Source organism: Vicugna pacos, chromosome 1 (genome assembly GCF_048564905.1).
Source record: "Vicugna pacos chromosome 1, VicPac4, whole genome shotgun sequence".
NCBI classification, from domain to species: domain Eukaryota; kingdom Metazoa; phylum Chordata; class Mammalia; order Artiodactyla; family Camelidae; genus Vicugna; species Vicugna pacos.
This window is the reverse complement of record NC_132987.1, coordinates 27,119,161-27,131,387: the sequence shown is the minus strand read 5'-3', so window position 1 is coordinate 27,131,387 and position 12,227 is coordinate 27,119,161. Positions and strand designations below refer to the sequence as shown.

Genomic DNA, 12,227 nt, shown 5'->3' with positions numbered 1-12,227 from the left:
ATGGGAAATGTCTAACCAATTTTATATCTTAGTCTCAAAACTCACACTGAGAAGACATTCTGCCATTAAGTGTTCAAGTGTGATTGATATCTAAGAGACAATCCTATGGGGCATAACCTACTACCTATCACTTCTAAATTGAGAGGATTAAGCTAAAATCCACCCTTTTGAAAAAATAATGTTGCATTCCTATCCAACTTCAGTGCTTTTAAACAACTGTGACAAGACCAGTTCTCTCATTACACACTTTTTTTTAACATCAGTAATCTAAAACTAATGTTTTAAGAACTGATAAATCAATTTTACTAAACAGACTAATTTTTATATTTAGAAATACTAAAGGCCACAGTTTGAAAAAAGACTCTCCCAGAGCTGCATTCTAAACTACAACATATGGCCAAGCATTTCTATCAAATATTTCAAATAAGATTTCCATACCTGTCTTCATCACCATCAACAGGAATAGCTATGCTGAATACAGATGTGGCGAGACTGTTCATAGGTGTTAACTGAAGGGGGTTTGCCAGGGCATCTGCAACAGGAGGCTTCACAACAGGCTTATTTTCAGCAATGAGAGAAAGTGGTGGTTGAGGTAGGGGTTCTGATTTTCTTCTAGTATCGTCAACTGGCCCGACTAAAGGCTGGGTCTGAGTCTGAAACTGGCTTAGGTCAGACTGCGGTAGACTCGTCGGTGCGCTGGCGATGCCTGGCGCTAAGGGCAGCCCAGCGTGCTGGATTATGCTGCCGCTCCTGCTGACTGGCGGGTGGCTGCTCAGCTGCTGCGACTGGGCCAGAGGCGCGGGTACATTTGGCATAGTAACAGAAGTGGTAGACACACTAGGCACGCTGGGCGCGGGCGCGGCTGCAGGCACGTTGGGAACTCCGGGCACCACGGCGTGAGGGCCCCCAGGCACCGCCGACGGCGCGCCACTGCCACCCATCTGCGGCGGAGGCGCAAGCTGGGGCGGCCCAGCCCCGGCAGGAACAAGGCCCGGGGGCACTGCGCCTCCCACGGCCGCCGGGGGCACTCCGGCCAGCTGACCGGGCGCGGCCGGTCCGCCCGGCGCGGAGCTTGGCCCCGGGGCCACGGCTTCGCCCGGCAGGGGAGACGCGCCCATCATCTGCGCGCCCGCGGAAGAGGCGTTCTGGCCGGGGCCCACGGGGAGGCTGGCCGCCGCGGCGAGGCCCGCTCCGGCGCCTGTGGACGAGGGCTGCGCCGGGCTGGGCGGCTGCAGCCCGGCCACGTGCGGCTGCAAGTACTCACTCTGGCCCGCGGGCTGGACGGGAAGCAGATGACCTGGCGGAATCTGAGGCTGGGGATACGCGAACTGCTGGGGCGGCGGCGCGCCAGAAGCGCCGACGGCCGGGCTGGGCTGCGCCAAGGTTACATTCGTCAGCGGCAGGGCCTGTCCGTTGGGCCCCTGGGGGACGACAGCCGGCCCGGCGCCTTGGGGCTGGCTGGGCGGCGGGGCTGCCATCATCTGCGGCTGCCCGCCCGCGGCTCCCGGGAACGGCGGCGGCGGAGCGGAGCTCGGAGCCACAGCCCCACCTACGGGCGGCGGCGGCGGCTGCGGCTGCCCAACGCCAAAACTCTGCGGCGGGGCCGGAGCGGGCTGGCTCATCTTCTCCGACGGGGGCAGCTGTGACACAGCAGTCAAGGAACTGTCAGTTCCCGAGTCGGGACCGTGCGCCCCCGGCATGGAGGCCACCACCACCACCACCGACCCTCCGGTGGCGCCCAGACCACTGTCCCGATCCGCAGTCTGGTCAAAAGTATTGCTGTGCCTAATGCAATCCCCGGACCGAGTTAGGACGCTGCTGTCGGAATCCCGCTCATAGTATTCCATACACGTCCATCGGCCGCGTCTATAGGGCTCCCCGCTCCCGTGGTCCAGCTTGATCACACGAAAACGGGAACTACAAGTGGTGGGGGGCTGCGATGGGGCGGCAGTCCCTGGCCCGGAGGAGGGGCCTGCGACCGGGGGGGCGCCAGGAGCCCCCGAAGAGGGGGCCGAGGTGGCGGCCGCCGCCAGGGTACTGGCCAGGGCCCCAGCCACGCTCCGAGCCGAAACGGCTCCTCCTCCATTGGCGGGAGCGGCCGCCGCGGCCGCCAGCTGCCCGTCTAGGAGGAGGTTTGGGGAGACGGTCCCGGGAGTCTCCGCATCCCCAACATTGTTGAGCGTCTCTTCAGAGGAGCTGCGCTCGCAGACCTCCTCGGGGCCGTAATCCGTGGCCCGAGATACGTCGAATATCTCGGAGGAGACGTCCTCCGTGCGTGACTCGTCCGGGTCGTCCAGGCTCTCGGTGTCCTCGGTGATGCTAGTGGCCACCTGGGCCGTGGTGACACTGGTGATCTGGAAGCAGCTCTTCTTCTTGGCCGGCATCTTGGACATGGTGAGGAAGGCTGGAGGGCAGAGAGGCACGCCGGCTCCTCTGCGATCTTGCCGGAAACCAGGAAGGGCAGGGCACGGTCCCCCAAAGACAAAGTCCGAGTCCGCACTGGGCTCTGAGGCCCGCCGCTGGAAGAGTCACGGGCTAATCTGGGTGCCGGTCCCTCGGTGAGACATCCTCCTCCTGTTTCCTTCTCGGTGTTGGTCTCTTCGGCTCAGCCCCCGTCTCACTCACGCGGCGGCTCCGCCTTCCTTCTCGCTTCCCGCAGCCGCGGCGCCTCAATTCAATCCCCTCAGTGGCGGCGAGGGCGCGATCTCAGGGGCGGGTCGGCTGCTGCTTCCTCCCGTCTCTGGGCCGCCGTGGTCAGTCCAGCTCGGCGCTCGGCGCGGTCAGCAGGCCTTGACTGGGGGTGGGAGTGGGAGGGCGAAGGGGAGGAGGAGGCGGCGGCGGCGGCGTGAGGGGCGGTGCTGCCCCGCTCCGGCTCCTTGAGCCAGCGCCGGCGTCAGCTCCGGGCTTTCGGACGCCGAGGGAAGAAGGAGTGGCGAGTCCGGAGCCGGGGATTCCTGATTCAGCCAAGAGCTGGCGGAGCTTTGGCGCGGGCGGGCGGCCCTCCCTCCCCGGCTCTAGCCGGAGCTCAGCCCCAGGGACATGTCGACTGTCTCTGGCGGAAACCCGCTCCGGGGGAGGGGAAAGCCGGCTCGGTCCTCCCCTCACAGGGGGAGCCACCCCCGCGGGCCGGCGAGCGGCGGCGGCGGTCTCGGCCTCCCCTCGCGGCTCTTGAGAGAGTGAGGGGCGGCGGCCAGCTGGACGGTGAGCGGCGGCGCTCCGGCTGTGTGAGGTAGCGGCGGTAGCTTCTTCGGCTCCTCCTCAGTGCGCCCGGTTCGCAGGCCCTGGAGAAACTGAAATTCAAACTGCTGAAGCGGCGGCTGCAGCTCCCTCCCCTCGGCCAAGATGGGGCTGAAATGGCCGCGCCAGGGATGCTGGGAGGAGCAGCAGCCCCGCTGCCGCCGCCGCTGCTGACTAAAATGCCGCCGCTGCCGCAGCCGCCGCCAGCGCCGCAGCCGCCGCCGTTCCGTGACGCACCGGCGTCGTGACGTCACTGCCCCGCCCCTCCGGTTTCCTGCAGAGTTTCGCGTGGAGGCTGGGGGGGCGGTAGGCGGGGCTAAAGGTTAAAAAAGGGGAGCGGTTTCTTTTTTATTTAAAAATTTTTTAAATTTAAATTTTGCTCTGTAGCTCTTTGAAGAGTTGAGGAGCGAAAGACTTACATTCCAAGCCTAGAGAAGCTTACAACCGAGCCAATCGAGTGTTTTTGTATCGGTTTGTTCCGAGACACTGGGAGACTGGAGGTCATGTGCTTGCTGTGTCTAATGTTTAGCAAAATCTCAGTGAAACGAGGCGATAGGAATGGGGGTTGGGGGGATTTAGCTAGGATAAAGAGGGAGACGGCTGGAGGAACGGAATCACTTAAAAAGTCTTTACTGAAAACAAGTGTTATCCTCTATAGTCAGAGGAGTGAAATGTTGAGAAAAATGGGGATGATTAACCAAGAATAGCAAGCCAGACTGAGTCAGAAAAAGGATCTTTAAGCCAGAAATTCTGTCTCCAACAATGGCATCGGGAGATGGTTACTTGCCCTGGGTGAGGTCAGTTTAAAAAAAGACTAGAGGTTACCAACATATTCCTAATTTTCCTGTATTTGTTGTGATTCCAGCATCGAAGAGTTCATTTAAACATCTTGAGACTGTTTTTACTTTCAGCATGAAATCAGCTTATGGGTTCCATAAATGTAGAACCTACTGCGTTAAATAGCTGTAGTTCTTTCTTTTGTTTATTCTAAAGCTCTTAGTTGGAGCCAGAGTGTTAGATAGTTTGGATTGGGCCATGAACAATCAGAAGTTAGGAAGCACCCTTTCCTATCCAGAAAGCAGCTATGAAAGTACTAGAGAATTTATCATCATTTAGTTACTTTCTGGTGGAAAAAGTGGTAAGGTCATTCTTTTAAACAGTTAAAAAAATGAGGAGGGCAGCTCTTGAACTTTGACATATTAATACATCATTTAGGTAAAATCTAAGCTGTCTTGATAGAAATCAAATTTTCATATCTGTTACAGGTTTAGCAGTCATATGATGACTGACATAAATCAGTTAATCATTGTATTCAGTTCTCTAATCTTTGAAGAATAGAAATACTTTTTATCCCAAAAGATGTTTTGATAATTAAAATTTACAGAGAATTTTTTAGGTCCTTAATTGTAAATAATGTACTGAGATACATCATTAACCTTAGTAGAAACCATGTCCTCCAAACCCAAGTGACTGAGGTTAGGATGTGAAATAAGAGCACATACTAACACCCCTGTTCCTTAAGGGGGTGGGAGAGAGTAAAGGAACAAAGTGTAACATCATGCTGTTATAGTGGCAGAGATGGCTAATGGAATGCTTCATTTCTAAATCTGTAATTTCAGTAATTGTTGGAGACAGTTTTCCATCAGTAAGTTAGATCAACTGGTTACATCCAGTATGAACTTATAAAAGGTTAATTTCAGTTTGGATTAATTTACCAGACTGTTAAAAGTGGTGATCAGTGGGTGATGTTGAGTGTGCGGCTTTTGGAAAAATAAATATTGTATGCCTGCTTGTCCCATTACATTATCTTATTACATAAACTTCTTGATTACTTGTTATGATACTCTTAAATCATCACACATTTAAAGGAAAAATCTTAAAGTAATCTGTAAGATCATTTCTCCTGAAAGAACCTGTAAAGCATTTATTATGAAATGAAAGTGATGACAAAGATAATTTAGAAGAGATCTGTAAGTGGGCTATATTTCTGGTAAGGATGAGGCTAAAAATGTTAAAAGACTTCTTAGCAAAAAATAAGATTTATAAAGTTAAAATGTTTTGTTTATATGTTTAAGGATTTGTGTGTGTTTGAACTAATAACATTGTTCTCTTGAAAGTAAAGTTTCCAAAAGCTTTAAAGGCCCTAGGTTCTTTTATAAGTTTTCTCTTTAAAAATGAGAGTAATTTATTGCATAAAATTTCTATGAAGAAATGATAAGAATTCTGGTTGTTGCAAATAAGTGTGAAATCATTTTATAGAGGACAAAAAAATCATATCTATCATCAAACTACAAAAAGCTATGTAATCTCTTAAGATTACACAAAAGATTAAAAGCTTTCATGTAACTAATTAAAATGATAGAAACAGGATATACGTGCAAGTATGTTTGCTTTACGTGTGGAGAGTTCATAGGAAGTAACTTGGTAGCCTAACTCCCTGGATCTGGGGAGATCTCTCAATTCTCAAACCTCCAGACTAGGGATCTTAACACAACTATCTAGCTCTGTGCCTGTACACAGAAACTGTAGTTGGAAACTGTGGGAATCCTTGATTACTGCTCCAGAACCTCCAACTTGACTGTTCTATTTCCTCAGAGGCTTAATTTGAAGCAGTATATGGGAAGTACATTTAGGAAGAACAATGCATGGGGAAAAAATGACTTAGAAACTAAGGACTGTTTCCACTGATTGGAAAAAACAAAACAAAGCAAGAAACAACTGCTGCAGCAAGGTCTTTTCATCATCTAAGAGAATCATATTCCCAAATTCTACTAGGTTATTATCTAATCATATCAGTTACCAGATGAAAAATTATTTCACAGTCACAAGGTTCTGGAATGTGAATGACAGGTACTCAAGAAAACCTCCTTCCTCCCCCAATGACTGAATATTATATTTAAAATAGTAATGATACATTAATCTCAGCACTCTGGTATAGAGAAAACAAAATCAAACTTTCAGTGAAAAATGAAGCAACTGCCTAGGTGAAGAGAAGCAACCTTTTAGAATTAATACCATCAGTCAGACGTTGACTTTTATTGAGCGCTCCCTTGTGTGCATTAGGAACTGGACAGCCTGTATCCCAGCCAACAAATTTTTCTGGGATTTAGAAATCACTTATGTTTATTTTCTATATTTTTTATCACTAAATTGTTAGAAAAATACAAAATGTTGGGCTAGTTTTCAGGTGCCAAAAATCATTTGCTGGAAATAAATATCAGTGTCTAAACAAGTAGCACTTACTACTATGATTTTCCTAGGTTTCCATTTCTGGAACAATGTCTTATTAATAACCCCTTGCAGTGAGGCCATTGTGTAATATTATCCAAAAAGGGAAAAAAAATGCAATCAAAGAGGACTAAGGCTAATAAAATTCCTTGAATACTTTTATAAAGAAAAACATAATCTGATTGAGATGTACAAACTTTGAGATTGAAATGTGTAAAATTTTCACATTTGAAGAAAAGTTCTGTTAGATACTCTTCTAGAGTTTGATATACTATGAAACAATGTCTTTTTTTAATACTGAAGATTTCCTTGAATCCCACAGACCTTTGAAGTTCAGGCAAAATAAAGCAATTTGGTGGAAGAAAGGGGTGCATTTTCAACCAATGATAAATATAATGTCCTATTAAGGCCTGTTTTCTTTTATTATGGAATTAATTCAGATACTTAAATTTTAGTTCTGTGGTTTTGAAATCTAGCTTAAATGATGCAGTGTAGGACAATTATAGTAGAAAAATCTATTAATGATTATATTACTTTTATAAAAAAGAACATTTATGTGACCACTTGGGATAAAATTAAAGAAATCTACATTGCCTAATTGGAGAGAACTTGAGATCAAGAGTAAGCTCCAGTTTTACTATAAACTTGTTTTTTGACTGCTAAAAAGTCTAATAACCCCTCGGTTTCCCTACTACTACAAAGAAGCAACCTTATGGTAAAGGGGTGTTAAACTATCAATCCTAGTTAGTACTATAACCCAGAAGTCTGGAAATCGGCCATTCTTTAATGGATGGAAAAAGGTAACACATGCGGCAGTGTTTTGGCATCTTTGGAAGGATAACAACTCAGTGTGATACTATCGGCAGTAATATTGTTAAAAGAAGTTGTTAATTAAAAAGGAAAGTTACTAGGTGTACATGATTTTATGAAGAAGCCATATTCTGTCATAGATGAAATAGTTATTTACAGACATCCAATGGCATATCCTTTGGTAAGGTAAGTCATCATCATCTATTCTGTCCTTCCTGTGTATATGAATTTGGTGTATGCACAGATGTGATTACATATCATTTCAAGTGATGACACACCTGTAATTCTAAGTTGTGAATCTTACACTATAAAAGAACATTGAAAGACATCATCGATTTCTAGACTTCTGGGTTATAGTTTCCTTTGTATGTTACTATTATCATTTTATAAAGTTAAAAAATGTGTTGAGTGTAGAAACTTGTATAAACTTCATTTGAACATGAAGGATGGTCTAAGTGTTCTTGACTAATAATCTGATCATTCTAACCTAGCTGATTGGACTACTTTTAATTCATAGGAATGAAGGTTTGAAAGGCATAGATAAAATCTTGACTACTTTGTATTTGAAGTTATGTTTTAATTCAAAAATAACTAGTTCTTTAGTCACTGGAAACGACACACTTTTAACATTTAACTTTAGAGTACTTGAAATCCTACTTTGACAGCATTCACAGTCATTAAAAGCTCAACTCACGATCCATGTTTGCACAAGGATTTGAGTGTTACTTAAAATGTCCACGTAATGAGCTGCTTCTCTGCAAATTAATACTCACTTCCCTTCCCCATCTGTAACTTGGGATCTTTGGAGAAGAGGGGGAATAGAGGCAAAATACAAAATCAAGATGAAATGTTAGCCATAGGGTCATTCCAGTTGTGGCCATCAAATCCCTAATGAATAATAACAATAGTATTAACTATGACACCCATTTTGTGGCATTTACCTACTTTTAAACTAGATACAAATATATTTTCATCTTCAAATATTTAGAATATTTTCTCTATCTTCACCGTAATTTTTTCTGGATTTTGATACTAATTTTTCTTTTTTGCATATTGCATATATTTGTTCACCAACTTGTCTAATTCTAGATATTTGGCTTATAACTATTTCATTCTTACTTGCTTTATAGATACTCCATCAATACAATAGTTCTACCCTCTAAGGAAAAAAAAATCAACCCCTCCCACAAAAGTGCATATTTTCAAGAAGGAGAAATTATGTGCTAATGATTTATTCACATTATCCAAGTATTCTCTACTGAATTTCTTTCAGCTGAACTACTGTGTTTAAAGTAATTTTGAAAATAATTTTGATTTTTAGTATTTCATTTGAAATATTTTACTTTGGTGTAAGGAAAAAAATCTCCTAGTAGCACTGACCTTATATTTTGAGCAAACAGCTTTAACTATCTGCTTGTTCCTTCATTCAAATATATTTAGAAATCTACGATGTGCTGTCCTCTTTGCTAGACTTGAGGAAAACAGTTATGAACTAGACAAGCTAAGGAAAGCCCCTGTTCTAGTAGGTCTTATATTTTGGTAGGGGGACAGATACCAAATTTTCAAAATGTTTGTAATTTCAGATACTCATAAGTGTTAAGAAGAAACAAAACAATAATGGAAGGTCAGGGCAAGGGCACCTGAGGTGTGTGGGCTGAGGAAAGGCTCTTTGCGGCAAAGGCTCTTTGCGGCAAACTTGCTGTCAGTAGCTAGAGTTTTAGGAAGAAAGATAGGTGCAGACAATGGCCCTGAGGTAAAAACCAGGCTGTGGTGGGGAGGGAGATGCGGGCATCTGAGGCGCAGAGGCCAAGTGAAAACATTTGTATTTTTTTTTTTTTAATGTGAAGGGAAGCCACAGGAGGGTTATAAGCAGAGGATTAACATGATCTGATTTACATTTAAGAAGAAATCTTTTTGTTTTCTTAACCTCTCATAGTTTAGAATATGTTGTGTGTTATGTTTAGACAGATCTAAACTTCTCATAGTATAGTCAAAGCTAAGTTTCTTTCTATTGGGCTATAATATTGCATCATACCAAAATGGTAGAGACAGCTAACAATCTCCATGACATTTCTCATACAGAGATTTAATACCTTTATAGCAAAACAATTGATTAATACATGTAAGAGAAATCTTTTTCTCAGTGAAACCCTAGCTAACTTAGTGGCAGTGATTTTGACTACTCAAGAAGAACTTGAAATGCCCCACTTAAAAAAAAAAGCCAACTCTGAAAAACAGTGAAAAAACCCATTTTGTTTAAATGTAATTATTAGATAAATGTGACAGAACCACCTGACAAGGAGAACTTCTAACAAGTAGAACTAATTTTAGGGAGACTCAGGGGTGAGCCTCATTTTTCCAATAAGATAAAAATAGACATAGATAAATCTAGGGATGCTTTGAAGCATTCAGTCAGTCATAGAAGAGCCATGAGGAGGAAGCTTGATGGAAGAGGTAGGAGGCAAGGCTATAGATTTTGGTACTGGTGGGTTAACTTTCTTCTAGAGATTACTACTTCTTATTTCCTTATAAGGGACTTTTACTCTGTTTCATGGGCTATTTCTTAGTTAGCAAGAGAATGCTAAGATAGCATTCTTTAATGAGGTTACACTCTGGTGCACTGGTGGAGACAACTGGCCTGGCCACTTCCTTCACTCTTTTATCTTCTCCCAATTCCAGGTCTTTGTGTACAAAGGTTAAATTAGTTCTTACCACGGTAAACTCCAAAGCAGGACTATCATGTCTGAGAGCTTCAATAGACGTAGATGCATAGGCTATTATTCCTTTCTCTGGGGCACACAAAGTTCATCTATCTTCCTAGTTTTACACAGAAGAAGAAATACCTAGATGTTTTGTACCATAGGCTTCTATGCATATGTGAATGGACTGCTATAAATTCCAAACAAAAAGGAAAAGAAAGTTAACTTACCTTATCCAGTACTTTCGAAATATGTTGTTTATTATTTGATGGCATTTTTTGTTTTGTTTTATTTTTTAAAGTTAAAGTGTATAGCATGATTTGATTCACTTATGTCATGAAATGATTACCACAAGTTTAGCAAACATCCATCATCTCATATAGAATTTGGTGTTTTAGAAAGTATGATTACAAAGCATTAAGACTTGAAAAAGAAAAGGGTAGCATGCTAAGATTTTTGCGCAAATTCTGTAAGAGTTTTACATGTCTCATTGTGGCATTTTTGTTAATATCATTCTAAGACCTCTAAATTATTTTATAACTTAATTATGAAGCTTATGAATATTGATCAAATCACTTTCAATAGCACTTTGTTACGGGTAGAAAAATACCACTCAGATTTCATAGCCTACCCTATTAATGTACTTCTAGTTGACTTATGTTTTCAAAAATCAAAACCATTTTAAAGATGAATATTTGCCATCATTTTATATTTAAAAAATGTTAAATATGATAGAATATTAAGCTAAAAGACATTGAACAAAATTGTATCTCATCTTTGGGAGAAGATTACTTATATGCATAGGATAAGAATTTTGGGGAAAATATATCAGCATTTAAATAGTGGCTATCTCTGAATGATGAGATTAGAGGCTTTTTTTGCCTTAATTTTTAAAATTTCCAAATTTTCTGCAGTGATCACATGTAATTTTTACCTGCATGCATTACTATTATATAAAAAAATATACTCACACACCACCTAAACCAAAAGTAATGTTATAAAGGTATAACAACAGACAAGACTACAATTTTAATTATGTGATGGATGATACTTTATAATTGCTGTCCAGAGATAAATTGTCCCTCAGGGACAGTATATATTTGCATGGCATCAAAAGATGACATTACAGCACAGGGAACTATATTCAATTTCTTGTAATAACATATCATGGAAAAGAATCTGAAAAGAAAAAAAAAATGTGTATTATAACTGAATCACTTTGCTAAACACCTGAAACAACATTGTAAATCAACTACACGTCAATAAAATTTTTTTTAAAAAGATGACTTTAAGAATGACTAGTGCTTTTTCAGTTGAATCAAATTAATGCTGAGACATTTCAACAAACAAATTTATGAAACTAAAAAGGAATTAAAAGGACATAAAAAACAGAAAAATAATTAAAATATGAGAAGTAAAGTTGAAAGAAATTGGGGTGTCTGGAAACCTTTGTTCTATTGTAGATTCTGCAGCATTCTATCTAGTTATGTGTCTTTGCACAGGTGGTACTTTCTCTGGGTCTCATATTCTTTATATGTAAAGTAAGGAAGTTGAATGAGAGGATGACTATCTTTGGTTTTAAGATTTTATAAATCTAGACTCCCAAAGGACAAGATTGTTGTCTTGGTTTTGCATGCAACAGCCAACATATAAATGGGTTCACAAAATATTTTTGTTTTAGCTTTGGTAATACTCAAATATGCTAGTTATTGCCTGATTCCCCCAAGATGCTTCTCCTGCCTCAGGGCCTTTGCACTTACTGTACCTGCTTCTTCTTTCCTGAGATATTTGCATGCCTAATTCCCCTACCTTCTTCAAATCTTTGTTTGAATGTCACCTTTCCAACTACACTAGTTAAAATTTCTAGCCCCTCCCACATCCATTCCTTTTTCTTGCTTTGTTTTCCTCTATCACACTTATTACCTTCTAATATATTATGTTGTTTACTTCTTTTATTTGTTGTCTGTCTTCCCACACTAAAATAGATTGTTCCAAGGAGGACAAGGGCTTTCACCTGTCTCATTCATTCTTATTTTTGCAAGACCTATAATAAAGTCTGGCACGTATTAGATTCTCAATAGATATTATAAAAATAAATGAATTTTCCCTTTCTACAACATCCAACAATGTTTTTATTCAATATTAGGAAAGTAAAGCAGTAAACATGCCTAAAATCATGGAACATTGGTAGAAGGAAAGTCCCTGCAAAATCAGGTCCTTATTAAACATGTATCTTTAAAAGAAAGGAAAATA

General features: G+C 42.4%; 1 protein-coding gene across 4 annotated transcripts in view; it reads right to left on the bottom strand.

Annotated features, from left to right (window-relative positions):
* Positions 1-4,556, bottom strand: part of TSC22D2 (TSC22 domain family member 2) — a 49,044-nt gene extending 44,488 nt beyond the window's left edge. For 2 of the 4 annotated variants that reach the window (XR_012071734.1, XM_072959002.1), the window contains exon 1: positions 439-4,556. Coding sequence is in view for 3 of the 4 variants with exons in the window: in XM_072959002.1 (XP_072815103.1) it covers positions 439-2,393 (1,955 nt within the window). In the remaining variant the exon portion in view is untranslated. The remainder of the gene's footprint in view (positions 1-438) is intronic. The other 2 variants (XM_072958997.1, XM_072958999.1) reach the window with 2 other exon arrangements.
* Positions 4,557-12,227: the final 7,671 nt, after the last annotated feature.